Genomic DNA, 13,148 nt, shown 5'->3' on the forward strand with positions numbered 1-13,148 from the left:
ACCCCAATTCACGGTGTTTTTGTCCAAGTACTTCGTATTAACATAATTACCTCAGATAGGAAGCATCCATTTGATGCTTTTGTCTTATCATTTTTATTTTAACTACTGTCTACTGTAAAGTCTGGTTTATCCACTTTAATCCAGTGAATTGCTGAAAGTTCTACCCTGTGCAATAAGGCAAGTAAAGGACATAAAAGGCATACAGACTGGAAAGGAAAAACTAAAACTCCCCCTTATCACAGATGACATGATTTTCACCATAGAAAATCCCAACGAATCTACAGGAAAAACTCCCAGAACTAATAAGTTCAGCAAGGTCACGAGATATTAAGATAAATTCACAAAACTCATTTATATTTATATGTATCATCAATTTATGTAGTTACTGAAATTAAGAAAAAATACCATTTATAATTGTTCAAAATCTCAGCAAGATTGTAAATACAGACAGGATTATTGTATAATTCACATGGAAAGGTAAGAAACTGGAATAGCTAAAACCATTTTTAAAAAAGAGGAATCAATCTATCCTCTTTTTAAGACTTATCACATGGCTATAATCATCAAGAGGGTGGTACTGGCAGAGGGATAGAAACATAACTCAATGGCACAAAATAGAGAACTCAGAAAGAGACCCTCAATACACCCAGCTTAGTTTTGACAAGGCCACAAATGCAATCCAATGGAGGAAATATAGCTTTTTTAACAAATGGTGCTGGAACAACTGGACATTCATAGGCAAAAAATGAACCTCAACCTACATCTTACACCTTTTACAAAAGTTAACTCAAAATGAATCACAGATTGAAGTGTTAAGCATAAAACTATATAACATTTAGGAAAAAAACACGAGAAAATCTTTATGATCTAGGGCTAGGCAAAAGGCCTTAGATTTGATATAAAAAGTACAGTCCATAAAAGGAAAAAAATGATAAGTTGGACTTCATCAAAATTTAAAACTTTCATGCTTCGTAAGACCCTGTTAAGAGAATGAAAAGTCACACTACAGATTGAGAGAAAATATTTACAAATCACATATCTAACAAAGGACTAATATCTAAAATATATAAAGAGTTCTAAAATCTCAACAGTAAAAAAAAATTAAAAAGTTAGGAAAAGAGCAAAAAAATGAACAGATGCTTCATCAGAGAAGATAAACACATGGTATTTAAGCACATAAAGAGATATTCAACATCATTAGCCCTTAGAAAAAGGACAGGTTATAAACACGAGATGTCACTATAAATCTATCAAAATGGCTAAAATAAAAAGTAACACCACCACCAAATGCTGGTTAAAATTAGATCACTCATCCTTTGCTGGTGGGAGTATAAAATGGTATGATAATTTTTTTAAACAACTACACATGCAACTACCATACATACTCAGTAATTCCATTTCTGAGTATTTATCCCAGATAAATGAAAATTTATGTTCACACAAAAACCTGTACACAAATGTTGATAGCAGCTTTATTAGTAATATCCCCTTTCAATGGGTGAATGGTTAAACCAACTTTGTTACATTCATAGTATGGAACTCTATTCAGCAATAAAAATTAATACACTTTTGATACATACAACATGGATAATTTTCAAGTGAACGAGGCTGAGTGAAAAGGCCGAGTCCCAAAAGTTTACATACTGTATGATTCCATTGATATAACATCCTTGAAACGATGGAATTATATAAATGGAGCATAAATTAGTGGCCGCCAGTGGTTGGAGCAGGAGGGGAGAAGACATAAAAAGTCAACATGAGAGATCCTTGTAGAGACAGAAATGTTCTATGTCTTGACTGCATCCATATCAATATCCTCATTGTGATATTGTACTATAGGATTGCAATATGTGCCCATTTGGGAAAACTGAGGGTACGTGGGATCCTTCTGTGTTATTTCTTACAAACCCATGTGAATCTCAACCAGTAAAAAACAAAAACAAAAAAACGAATTGTGCCAATGCTGAGAAACCCTGATCTAGAAGGAAAGCCAGACATAGCAAATAAGGAAGTTAAGCAGGCCGTGGGACTGGTTGGGAGGAAAATCAAGGAAGGTTTCACAGAATCCATGTCATTTGGATTGAGCCTCGGAGAACATTAGGTTTCTAGGAGCAGAAGATAGGAAAAGCAGTTTTTGTTGTGAAGAATTGTCCAGAGATGTAAAGTACAGCATAGAGAATAGAGTCAATAATGTTGCAACAACTATGTATGGTGCCGGGTGGATACTAGACTAATCGGGGGCATCACTGCATGAAGTATATAAATGTCTAAATGTCTATGCTGTACACCTGAAACCAATATAAAATAAGATTGTAACTGAAAGAAAAAAAAAAAGAATGGTCAAAAGTTGTGTCATGGTGTCTCAAGGTAGCCACTAAGGCCATGAGGAGGCAGTCAGGGGCCTGGATCACGGAGAACTGTGAGTAATAAGTGCTGAGTTTCAGATGCCAAGCTCGGAGTCATAAATGTAACTGATGGTTCCAGCAGGGAAACACGGTTATACTCTTGACACAGCTTCACGGCAGAGAGAGAGCAACAGCTCATCTACTGGCCAGTCTGGTAGGCCTAGCAGTAAGCAGTCAGGGCTCCTCGTCAGGCCTCATTCGTGATTTTAAGCGGTATTCATGCTTTCATAGGCAGTGAGGGGCATGAGCTAACCTTGGTTTCAGTAATCCAACTGGTCATCGTCTGGCACCTGCGTTAGAAAGGAGAGAAGTCAGAGACAAAGAAGATAGGAAATGATGAGGTCCTGCACTGGGGGAATGGAAAAATGGAGTAGAAAACATCAGATGGGTAATGGAGAAATTTCAGAGGACTTGGGAGACTCCCAGCTCGGCAAGAGACGTCGGAGCAGATTCTGAAGTTTCTAGTCCACGTTGGAGGTGCCATATCTCAGGATGTCTCTTCCTGAAATAGGAACACAGGAAGACAAAACAGACGCCAGGGGAGGGAAGTGATGTGATTGGTTTGAGAGATGAGGTGTGAGGCTCAAGGTGCTGCTGGTGATATCCAGGAAATAGTTGGAAATTTGGTTCTACAGCCCAGGAGAGAGAATCAGACTGGAAATAATGTCATGAGCGGTTGGATGAGATCACTTGGTTAGGAGATTCAAGAACAGAACCTGGGAGACTGCAGACATTCGGGTTAGGGTAAGTGTTAGAGGAGGAGAGACCAGAGATGCAGGAGAAAATCTAGAAGAAGACAAAGCTCTGAAGTCCAGGGTGGGGAGTCCCACAGCACCTGGACCTGCAAAGAAATCCTGCAGATCAGACGGGAGAAGAGCATTCAGTTGGACACTTAGGCAAACAGTCACCTCAGAGGAGGATCTGGAAGGAGCAAGGCAGGATGTGAAGGGCTGAGCGTTACAATACAATTTATAATGCTGTGATTACAATGATTTTCCTCTCGTTAAATTTCCGGCACCTGGTGAACTGTTCTCTAGCATTACTTGAATGTAAAGAAACCAAAATTAGAGGAGCCACAGAAAATTACTGAATGATAAGAGTTGGTCATTTTTAATGTCCATTTTAATTCAAATTATTTTATGCATAGTTTGTTTTGATATAGTTTCTGTTATTGGACACTGAATGTTGATGGGTAAATGGAAATTTGCGTTTTGGTTTTGAACCTTTTTAAAATTTCAGAGCTAGGTTGCAGAATCTGTGTGTATATGTGTGAATTTCATGAAAATTATATTTTGTGTCTTCCAATAGTTGATTAAGCTTTTTTACTCAGTTCTGATTTTACTTGAATGCCTGTGAATCTCACAGTAAAAGACTTTTGTTTCACAACCTCTGGGAATACCATGCAGTGCAGAATATGAGATTTTAGAGGCTGCAACTAACTTAGTAGAAATTCAAATCCATCTTTTATCTTTTAGATAAAAGCCTTTGAAATCCTTTTAGTGTGAAGTTATCAGCAGGCTTGCTTCTCATATAACCTCATTACTAACCCAAGGATTATTCAAAATGCATGGAGAGCAACGCTTTGTGGCTGAAATTCAGTTTTTATCAATTCTATGGTCCAGTGATAAGCCGCGTGGGGTCCACCTAGTTCTGCTGGGGAAATTCTGCCTGCTCTGTCCCCACCCCCTTGCAGATCACAGTACAAATTCAAGGCTCTCAGCAGTTTGCACTAAAAAAAAAACCTGTTCAACTTTGAGCATTTCCCAAACTTATTTAACCACAGGACCTTTTTCCACATTTCATAACTTACCTAGGGGTTTGTAAGATAAGAAGGAGAATGGATACTTTTAAGGGATTGGTACTTAAGATCTGAAGTCTCTAGTGCTGGAAGTAATGGGTGTTCCAAATATATCTTTGTTTATGGATTGGGCTTGGTGGTGTGTAAGAAAAAATTCGTATCCAGCTTCATCACGGATTGCGCTTTTCTCCCAGAATGGCAAGAATTGGCTTATTAGGTACTGAGCATTTGCATATTTTCCTGACCCCCCCCCAAAAAAAGATTCATTAGATGTTGTCTCTCATTCAGTGAAATAAGTTTCCAATTAATAAGTTAAAAGAGAGTTTGTTACAGTCATAAAAGTGTAAACAAAAGGCAGTCATATCAGGATCACCAATTGTTATTCTAAGGCTTGCCTAAAACAGGGTAATTCACTATTTGGAGGACAAATCTACTTTCCAAAACTGAAACCATGTGATGATGTACTTGTTCCATAAACATATGATCTTATCCACTCAGATTTACATTTGGAGCAATAAAACCTCGGGCAGCTGCTCCTGGTTGTCAGCATGAAGAGGAGACAGAACATAACGCTCCTTTTTTATTGCATTCTCGAATGTCTGAAGTTGGGGTGGGGTGGGAAAGGTGTACCTATCATTGCCATAAATGTCCAAGCGGATACCAGAGAACTAAACCAGTCTTCTTTGGAAGATGTTGTAAATCCCTCAGGTCACCGGCCTCCATAGGTTAAAATCTGTCAAAGCCTTAAAAAAAAAAAAAAAAAAAAATCAGACAAGACCTACTATCTCCTCTTCATTAATAAAACAATCCCTTCAATTTTAAAATATTTTAAGGCTTTGAGAGAAATATTGCCAGGTTAAAGCTTTCACCATTTCTTGTGAGCTCACAGGGGAACCTGACTGATCCCTCTTCGACAGAGTGCTCTAAGATCCAAGCTAAGGAATGCTTTGAGCTGATTCCAACTGACAAAATTCTGGTCAGGGTGCAATGCAGTGTGGGGACAGCATTTGGGGGAGAGCATTGACAGACTCAGTCCAGGTACACCCACCAAGAGTGTAACCATTGGAAGAGTCGCTGCCCTTAGCAAGACTCAATCAGAGGCCACTCAGGTTCCTGTCCCGTGTGAGTATCTAGAAGGTTAAAACCCCTGAATTTTCATGACTCCCAGATGTGTCAGTGCGGTCTATATTAGCTCATTCTCAGAGCCTAAAACTATTCAGCTTTCTTCTTTGGACGTTATACATTGGCTAAAAGTTGCCAAAATTATGACAGAATCTGGTGGGGAGGGATTTTTATTGCCTAATAAATATCATTAAAAGTCATAATTCCATAACAGCCACTAAATATCCAACCTGTGTAAAGTATGCAAAGTTGGGTCCAAGATACGGCTGAAAAACAGCTCAGTGATGTTTCTTAAGAATTATCCATTTTCTTTTTCAATCTGAATATGAAATAGGAATATTCAACTAAATCCCAGGCTTAGAGAGCTGAACACGGCCTGACGGACTTAAAAATTACAATGACAGAGCCATTTTTCTTTAGTCTTTAAATTACAACTAAGAAATTTTTCATGGAATTTTTGAAGAAATCTCAAGATTTCAGATTCCTAAGACTTAGAGGGACCGCTAGATACTCACATCATGGTCTCTCTTCATCTGCCTTCCTGGAATGCCACAGAGCCATGCTAGGCAGAAACAATGCTCCTCAATTTTGGGACACCTTCATTGTTGGCTTAGTTGTGTTCTGTAATGAATTCTAGAATCCAGCTATGCTCTTAGGCAAGAAGTTCTTTCTTTTGGACAAAGTCATTTTCTCCAGATACAATGAATCTATTTTTAATCTTACTTGGGAAGAACTGTTTCACACACACACACACACACACACACACACACACACACCAGCCTCTACGGTAGTCTTTTATCTCCTTGAAGATCCTGCCTAACATCTTATTTTTAACTCTGTGTTCTTTGAACTTTTTCATCACTTCATCTTCCTGAAAATTGCTATGACTCTCACACCTTAAATCATCCCTCCAAACCACTCCTCCCCTAAAAATAAAAATCAGTACAGTGGCAAAATTGGTTGACGGGCAAAGAATGATGCCATTAGGTCTTGGTTTATGGGAATTACGATGGGCAACGACCAGTAGTCTTCAGAAGGCTCTCCATGGCAAATGAAGTGGGTCTCTCCAAGGACAATTTTGGGATTGGACATAAGCCCAACACAGTGTACATCCCATGTGCTGTTCAGTATTTTCAGGACTTGTAGTGTTGGCATTCCTGCTATCTCCCTTTCAGGCAGGTTAGACTAATATTTTCTATGTCAATTAAAACATCTTTTCTGTGTTGACAGAGACCAGATACTGCTACACTCAGCACACCATGGAAGTCACAGGAAATAGCATCTCTGTCACCAAACGCTGTGTTCCACTGGAAGAATGCTTGTCCACTGGCTGCAGAGACTCCGAGCATGAAGGCCACAAGGTCTGGGCAAGAAAGCAAGTGACCAGTGCAAGCTTAGTCAGCCTCCTCCATCTCAGATGCCTGCCAGTGCTCATGAGCCAATTCTTACCTCCCCACGTAGGCTGGCTTTTCACTGTCTTTATACCATTGTGAGAAGATGCCCCCTTTCCTGTTTGCTCTACAAGAATACAAATGTATACCAGGTCATAGGATAACCAGCACAAATTGTGTAAACACAACACCAAAAGGGTATGGAAAATTACTGTAAGCCCTTTCTCACTCAGAAGAAAGTCATAAAGCTACCAGAAGGAAGAGGAGCAGGGACAAGTTATGTGCCCATGGGAAAGCAATTCAGATGGACCAGCAGTTCATTCCCGTGGGGATGGCCAAGGCCGTTGAGCTTTGATAAGTTGCTGTAAAGTGGGGCTCGTGTCTTCTGTGGAATGCTGATTTGGAGAAGGTATACATTGGCTCCCGTGTCATTCCAGTAGGTGATGAGAGAACCATCTCCTTGTGAGTTTGCTCCCCTGAAACTCCATCTGGTGCCTGGGCAGGAGCACTCAGGGTAAAATGACCTTTGAGGGCAGCCTTGAAGGAGAATAAGAAGAATCAGAGAAATGTTGCCTGAGTGCTGGACTGGGGAATGCCCCCGACTCTCCTGCTGGTCCTTCCAAGCTGGCTGAACATATGAGCTTGTATATCAGACCTTGGCCTTTGTTTGGAGATATTCCACTTCTCCCCATCAGGCCGCCTTCCTGGGAGTTGGGGACAAGGCCAACTCAGATACCCTGGAACACTGTGATGAGGGTTTTCTTTGTCTCAAGGAGATAGACACCTAATTTTCAAGAGACTTGTCAAATACACTAAGAATTAAATTATAGTTTGCCTACTTGCTCTATGTTTGAAATGTGAAAGGTAAACCCAAGGGTTTTACCTGACCCCAAACAAGCTAGCCTTGGCTCTCAGGCATTATTGTGGCTCCTTTACCAAGGAGGAAGTTAAACATCAGAGAAATGATATGTTCTCAGGTCACTCAGCTAGTAAGGGATAGAAACAGAATTCAAACTCACTTCTGACCCCTAGTTTATGTCTTCAACTTTATAAAGTCTTGCCAGCTCATGTCAGTGGTGACCAGCTTGAAATCTCTGGAGGCTAATGGGTAGAGGATATCAATCATCACAGAGTCTTCAAACACCACTATGCATATGAACCACTCGGGGGCCTTGTTAAAATGCAGATTCTAATTCAACTTCTGGAGATTCTGCATTTCTAATAAGCTCCCAGTTGATCCTGAAGCTGCTGGTCTGTATTTAGTGTAGCCATTACCTAAAATAACTCCTGTCAATAATTCTTTGGGTTTATTTCTTTCTTATGATCCACAAGCAAAACTGTATAAAGCAGGAATAATTGCATAAATGAAAACACTTCCAATTTTAACTCACCTGTGAGAATGGAGAGAATTATTCAGACAACTCTAATGAAAGTAAATATTGAAATTATTTGGGTTGTTGCCACTTCACTTTCACTGTGAAAATTTGGCAAGTGAAAGTGGCCCTCTTAGCAGTTTCCTCAATATTCAGAAAGAGCCTTTTCGAGAGAGGCAGGGTAAATATATAATCCCCACTTCACAGATGGAGTAGCTGAGACCTAGGAAGGTGGTAAAATTGTAATAACCACATGGTGGGATGTCAAAAGGAGAACCCGTGTCCTATGATGCTTAGTTGGGGGCTTTCATTTTGACTACATTGCTTCCCGGTGAAATTTCATCCTTCCCCTTTAAATGCAGGTTGCTGTCTCCTCCTGCTTCTTGCCAAGATCTGCCAGCTCCTCATCATTCTTTCTCTCTTCCTTTCTTTCAGGTCTGTACTTCCTGTTGTGAAGGAAATATCTGTAACTTGCCACTCCCCCGAAATGAAACCGACGCCACGTTTGCCACAACGTCACCCATCAATCAGACAAGTGGGCACCCACACTGCATGTCACTGATAGTGTCCTGCTTGTGGGTGTGGTTGGGACTCACATGGTAGCAGCCCCAAGTCACCACGTGTGGTAGTGATCCATGGGGATTGTGATGGTCCACGGTCATGCATGAGTTGTTGGCCTGACAATAGTTACACATGTGAAACCACAACGCTCGAGAGTATCTTCACGGCCAAGCATTTCCACTTACCGTGAGGAACGGTCATGCTTCCATACAGCCATTTCAAGTCCAAGACCTCCTCATAGCTAGCCTGCCCCTAAAACAGACCCTGAGTTTTATACCACAACCCTTTGTTTTCACTCCAAGAAATAGTTCTGCATTTGTTGAGATCTGGAGCTCTTAATTTGGAGTAGATGTATGAGCCGCCCGAGGTCCTGGGACCCTCTGAGATGTTAGGCAGTATGTTATACTGAATAATTGTATGTTTCTCTGGAGAAAGGTAAAGGACCACTGGTTTAAATATAATCATGAATTCACTTACAGTTTTAGAATTTTAAATCTTTGATTGCAAAATCAATGGACTATTTCCTTGGAGATACTAACTCCCTAGAAAGGTAGTAAGACATTTGTTCAATTTGATTTTTCCAACATTCTCCTTCCAATAGTGGGAATCATATTCCCTCTGCTCTGTGTGGGAAATAAAAAGGAAGTCATAAAAGTCATAAAAGTTTGGCGGGGAGGAGTGGCTGCAGAAGAATTCTTCCCCAAGTAATGGAACTAGCATCAATAGAGTGGCTGTTTATCCCTTCATATAATTGGTGAGATCGGGCTGAATTTAGCACCTAGTTGTGCTCCTTGAGATCGTGGAATCTACCTGGATCAATGGGTGTGCAGGATGGGGTTATTTTCTCCAGTCATGGGGTTCTATTCAGACGTAGCTAATTTACACAGAGAGAGGATTTCAAAATGAAAAGAAGGAGAATGTGTGGAGGAATCCTAGTTCACTGGGCGGCTCTAGTAAGTGGCTCAGCCAGATCTTCCTCCATCTGTAATTTATGCTGCTTGAGAGCCGTCCCTGTGCTTCCTCTTTCAAATCCCCAGTGACCTTAGGGAGAAAACGCTGCATTCAGCTGTCTGGAGATTAGGGAACGAACACTTCATATCCTAGGATGAGAAGTAGGTGGACCAGTGGAGTAATGGTGAGACTAGTAAGGAGACCCAATGAGAAGTTATTTCTTTTAGATGTTTACTTTTGAAGTAGAGGGTAAAAGTTTCACTATCCGTCCTATATTTTTGGCACCCCAAGTTACAGTTCTTTCTTCTTCCTTGTAAGTCATTTATACAATATTTATTTTTGTATGGCATAACTAGAAACTAAAATATATTATAAAAGATTCTTTATTCTGAACAAAATGATCAAATTAGGATACTTATTTTTCAACAGTGGTAGAGCTTGTAATATATGTATGTATAATACTGGCACCAGTGTTGAAAAAAGTTACTTATGTTCCTTATGTTGTGAGCAAGAGTAATGTATTGGCCTCGAGCTTTTTGCTCATGGTTTCCTCTGTGGTGTGTTTCCAGAAGTATTTGGGTGACAATCACTGGTACGAGTTTCTCTGCAGGGTTATGGGCGTTTTTGCATCGCATTTGGTGGAGCTGCTGCTGATACAGAGGACCGTATTGTCAGGGTCCGTGTGCCCTGACAGGAAAATGTCTCTGGCTCAGAAAATGAGACCTCCTCAGGGACCAAATCTGAACTGACAGTGGTAACTCTGATACACAGTTATCGAAATTGCGTAAAATGGCCTTAAATCAGAGTTTGGCAGGCTTATCCATACGTTGCTATAACTGGGGTGGGGAAGAAGAGGGAGAGAAAACAAGACATTTATTAAGCGCCTCTTATGTGCCAGGCTATGCTAAGCACTTTACATAAGTTAGGTCATGTACTTCCTGCAAGAACCATGTAAAGAATATTCCTAGTATTTCCGCTTTACAGATGAAGGTACTGAGGTTCTAAGAAGCTCAAGAACGTGAAGACTTTTCCTTCCTGTTTAAGTTATATGGGATGAGGCAGGAATGAAGTGGAAGGGAAGGTGGAATTACCACTGGTATGAGGCTTCATGGGAATTTGCCCCTCTTATCACGTGGAGTTTGTCTATTCCTGCCTCTGCAGAATGTCATTTGCATGTGTCCCCAGATGGTTTTTCTTTGGGGGAGGGGTGAAGGTATGTTTTCCTCATTCATTCCTCTTGCTAACAGAGGAGACAGGTTGATCCTACATCTGAAGATGGTGTAAGACAGTAACAATTTGATGATGTGCATATCTACACCTACATTTTCGTGCATGGTCATTCTCCACTGACATCATCCAAATACTGCATGCAATTTGAATAAGAGACAAAGTCCAAATGTTGGTTCTTAATGAGAAAATGTGGACTCCAAAGCCTCCCTGTCTGGTGTGCAGGGACCAGGTGTACAGGTGTCATCTGCCACCCCAGGGGGTCACTGCAAACTGCACACAGTTGTGGCTGCCTGCACCCTGTATGCCTGTCAGAATGGCTGGCGTTTTATTCTCTTTAAAGAAAGTAGTTTGCTCACCATTCCCAGCCTCAAGGAGCCACGGAATTGCCATTCATTCATGTGGAAGGCCCAAGACACATCTGACTTTTCTACCACAGTAAACCTTCCATTAAATCCCACTATTCTTGATGGCTTAAAGTGCAAAGAGCCGCGATGTGTATATGAACCTATGTACTGCTTATTTATTTTTAGACTCCCCACAACGTTCATGTCAATATGGGATGAATGCCTAAATTTTGTAAATATTGTACATTTTGTAAATCAATGAATAAAGGTTTTAAGTCTATCTCACCAGGCTCCTGCCTGCAAATGCACACGTCACCCCATGATTCAGGCATCGGGGTTATGTACAAGGCATTGGGCTTAATGCCACAGGGAACTTCCTTCTAGGAGCTCACTTTCTAGTCATATAGACAAGAAGTACATGCATGAAAAGATACAAGATAATTCACTCATGCCAAATAATTCATACAGACAGTAAGTGCTTCAGAAAATCAAAAAAAAGAAAGATTACCCGATTTTTCAATCAGGTTTACAGTTTCTCCAGAACATTTTTTTTGTTAAATCAGGGAATATAGAAAGATTGTGTGTGTGTGTGTGTGTGTGTGTGTGTGTCCCACTAACTATTTTTAAATCTTATTTGAAAATCTTATTCTATTCTTGGGGTGAGTTATGTTAATGATACAATAGAAAGCATTTTCCCTTGATGATTTGTTCTGCAACAGGAAATAAATATTTGAATAATATAAATGTCATTTTCATCTATACAATGAATTTATTATATTTTTCACAGTAAAATGATAGACATTGAAGGTGACCTTGAAAAACTCCAGCTTGTTTGTGATTCCCGGTTATTCTTTAACATCCTATATTTTGAAGTTTCCAAGGAAACACAAGTTTTTCCCAAAGTTAAAAGTTTTCTATTAAGTTCTCGATCAGTGACATGGTGGGGCTCTTAGAGTGTCATACTTACATTCAGATAGCTCTTATCACTAACCTCTCTGAATAGCTTTGTGTGTTTAATGTAAACAGTACCAAAAGTAGACTGTGCTTTTAAAAAAATCTGGTTTTGAAAACATAGACTTGCATGATAACCCAATTTTGGGGTTTCAAAAGGATCCTTCACTTTATAAAGGCATTTTGTATCTCTTTCCTAATACATTTATAAGATTTTATTTACAAATAACATGTAGGGCACACCAGGTATGGAAAACCAGATGTGGTACCTTGGCTATGTTATGGTTACTTTAACCTGAAATACCTAAGGCACTTTCATAAATGTTCTTAGGAGTGACATATGGAAAACTCTGAGCATGTTATTAATCCACATTTTAATTGGGAGAACTTGATCTCAAAGGTTCAGCCATTTTTCTAAGCTTGCGTAACAATTTGGGAGCAGGACTAAGCATGAATATAAAGCATCATGGATTTAGCCTGGAGTATTCTCCACTGGAATCTACTGGAAAACAGGTTCTGGGTTGGTTTTTTTTTAATATAAAAATTTCTAACCAATTTGATGTTACAAAATCAGTGCAATTTCTAAAATGTCTTTCAAATCCAGCTTCATTTGCAGCAGTTACTCTTAGCTTTTTGATTTATGGCTTTCCCATTAGCAGATTACTATTGTTATTTTAATTCCATTGCAGTTGCTGAAATTGTGTGGGAGAGGGATCTCTATGGGCCTATAATTTAAGCTGATTAGAGACCTAAAATCCAGAGACCGAGAAATGATTTCTGGAGCTTCTTTGCTATTTTCCTAACAGCAACCCTGATTCTTTTTTTTTTTTTTTTTTTTTAAGATTTTTATTAAAAAATATAGCTGACATACAACATTATATCAGTTTCAGGTATACACCACAGTTGTTCATTTATATAACTAAAAAGATGATCACCTTAAGTCCAGCAACCATCTGACACCATACTATGCTATCACAATATTATTGACTATATTCCTTATGCTGTACATTACATCCCCATGA

At 39.7% G+C, this 13,148-nt stretch overlaps 1 protein-coding gene across 3 annotated transcripts in view; it reads left to right on the forward strand.

Annotated features, from left to right (window-relative positions):
- The window catches only part of LYPD6 (LY6/PLAUR domain containing 6), a 123,898-nt gene extending 111,914 nt beyond the window's left edge, over positions 1-11,984 (forward strand). For 2 of the 3 annotated variants that reach the window (XM_081051207.1, XM_081051206.1), the window contains exons 4-5: positions 6,556-6,686; positions 8,525-11,917. In XM_081051207.1, coding sequence (XP_080907333.1) covers positions 6,556-6,686; positions 8,525-8,692 — 299 coding nt within the window. In that variant the 3' untranslated portion in view covers positions 8,693-11,917. Of the gene's footprint in view, positions 1-6,555; positions 6,687-8,524 lie in introns of all 3 variants that reach the window. The other variant, XM_081051205.1, reaches the window with a different exon arrangement.
- Positions 11,985-13,148: the final 1,164 nt, after the last annotated feature.

This window comes from Rhinolophus hipposideros, assembly GCF_964194185.1.
Source record: "Rhinolophus hipposideros genome assembly, chromosome: 6".
NCBI lineage: Eukaryota > Metazoa > Chordata > Mammalia > Chiroptera > Rhinolophidae > Rhinolophus > Rhinolophus hipposideros.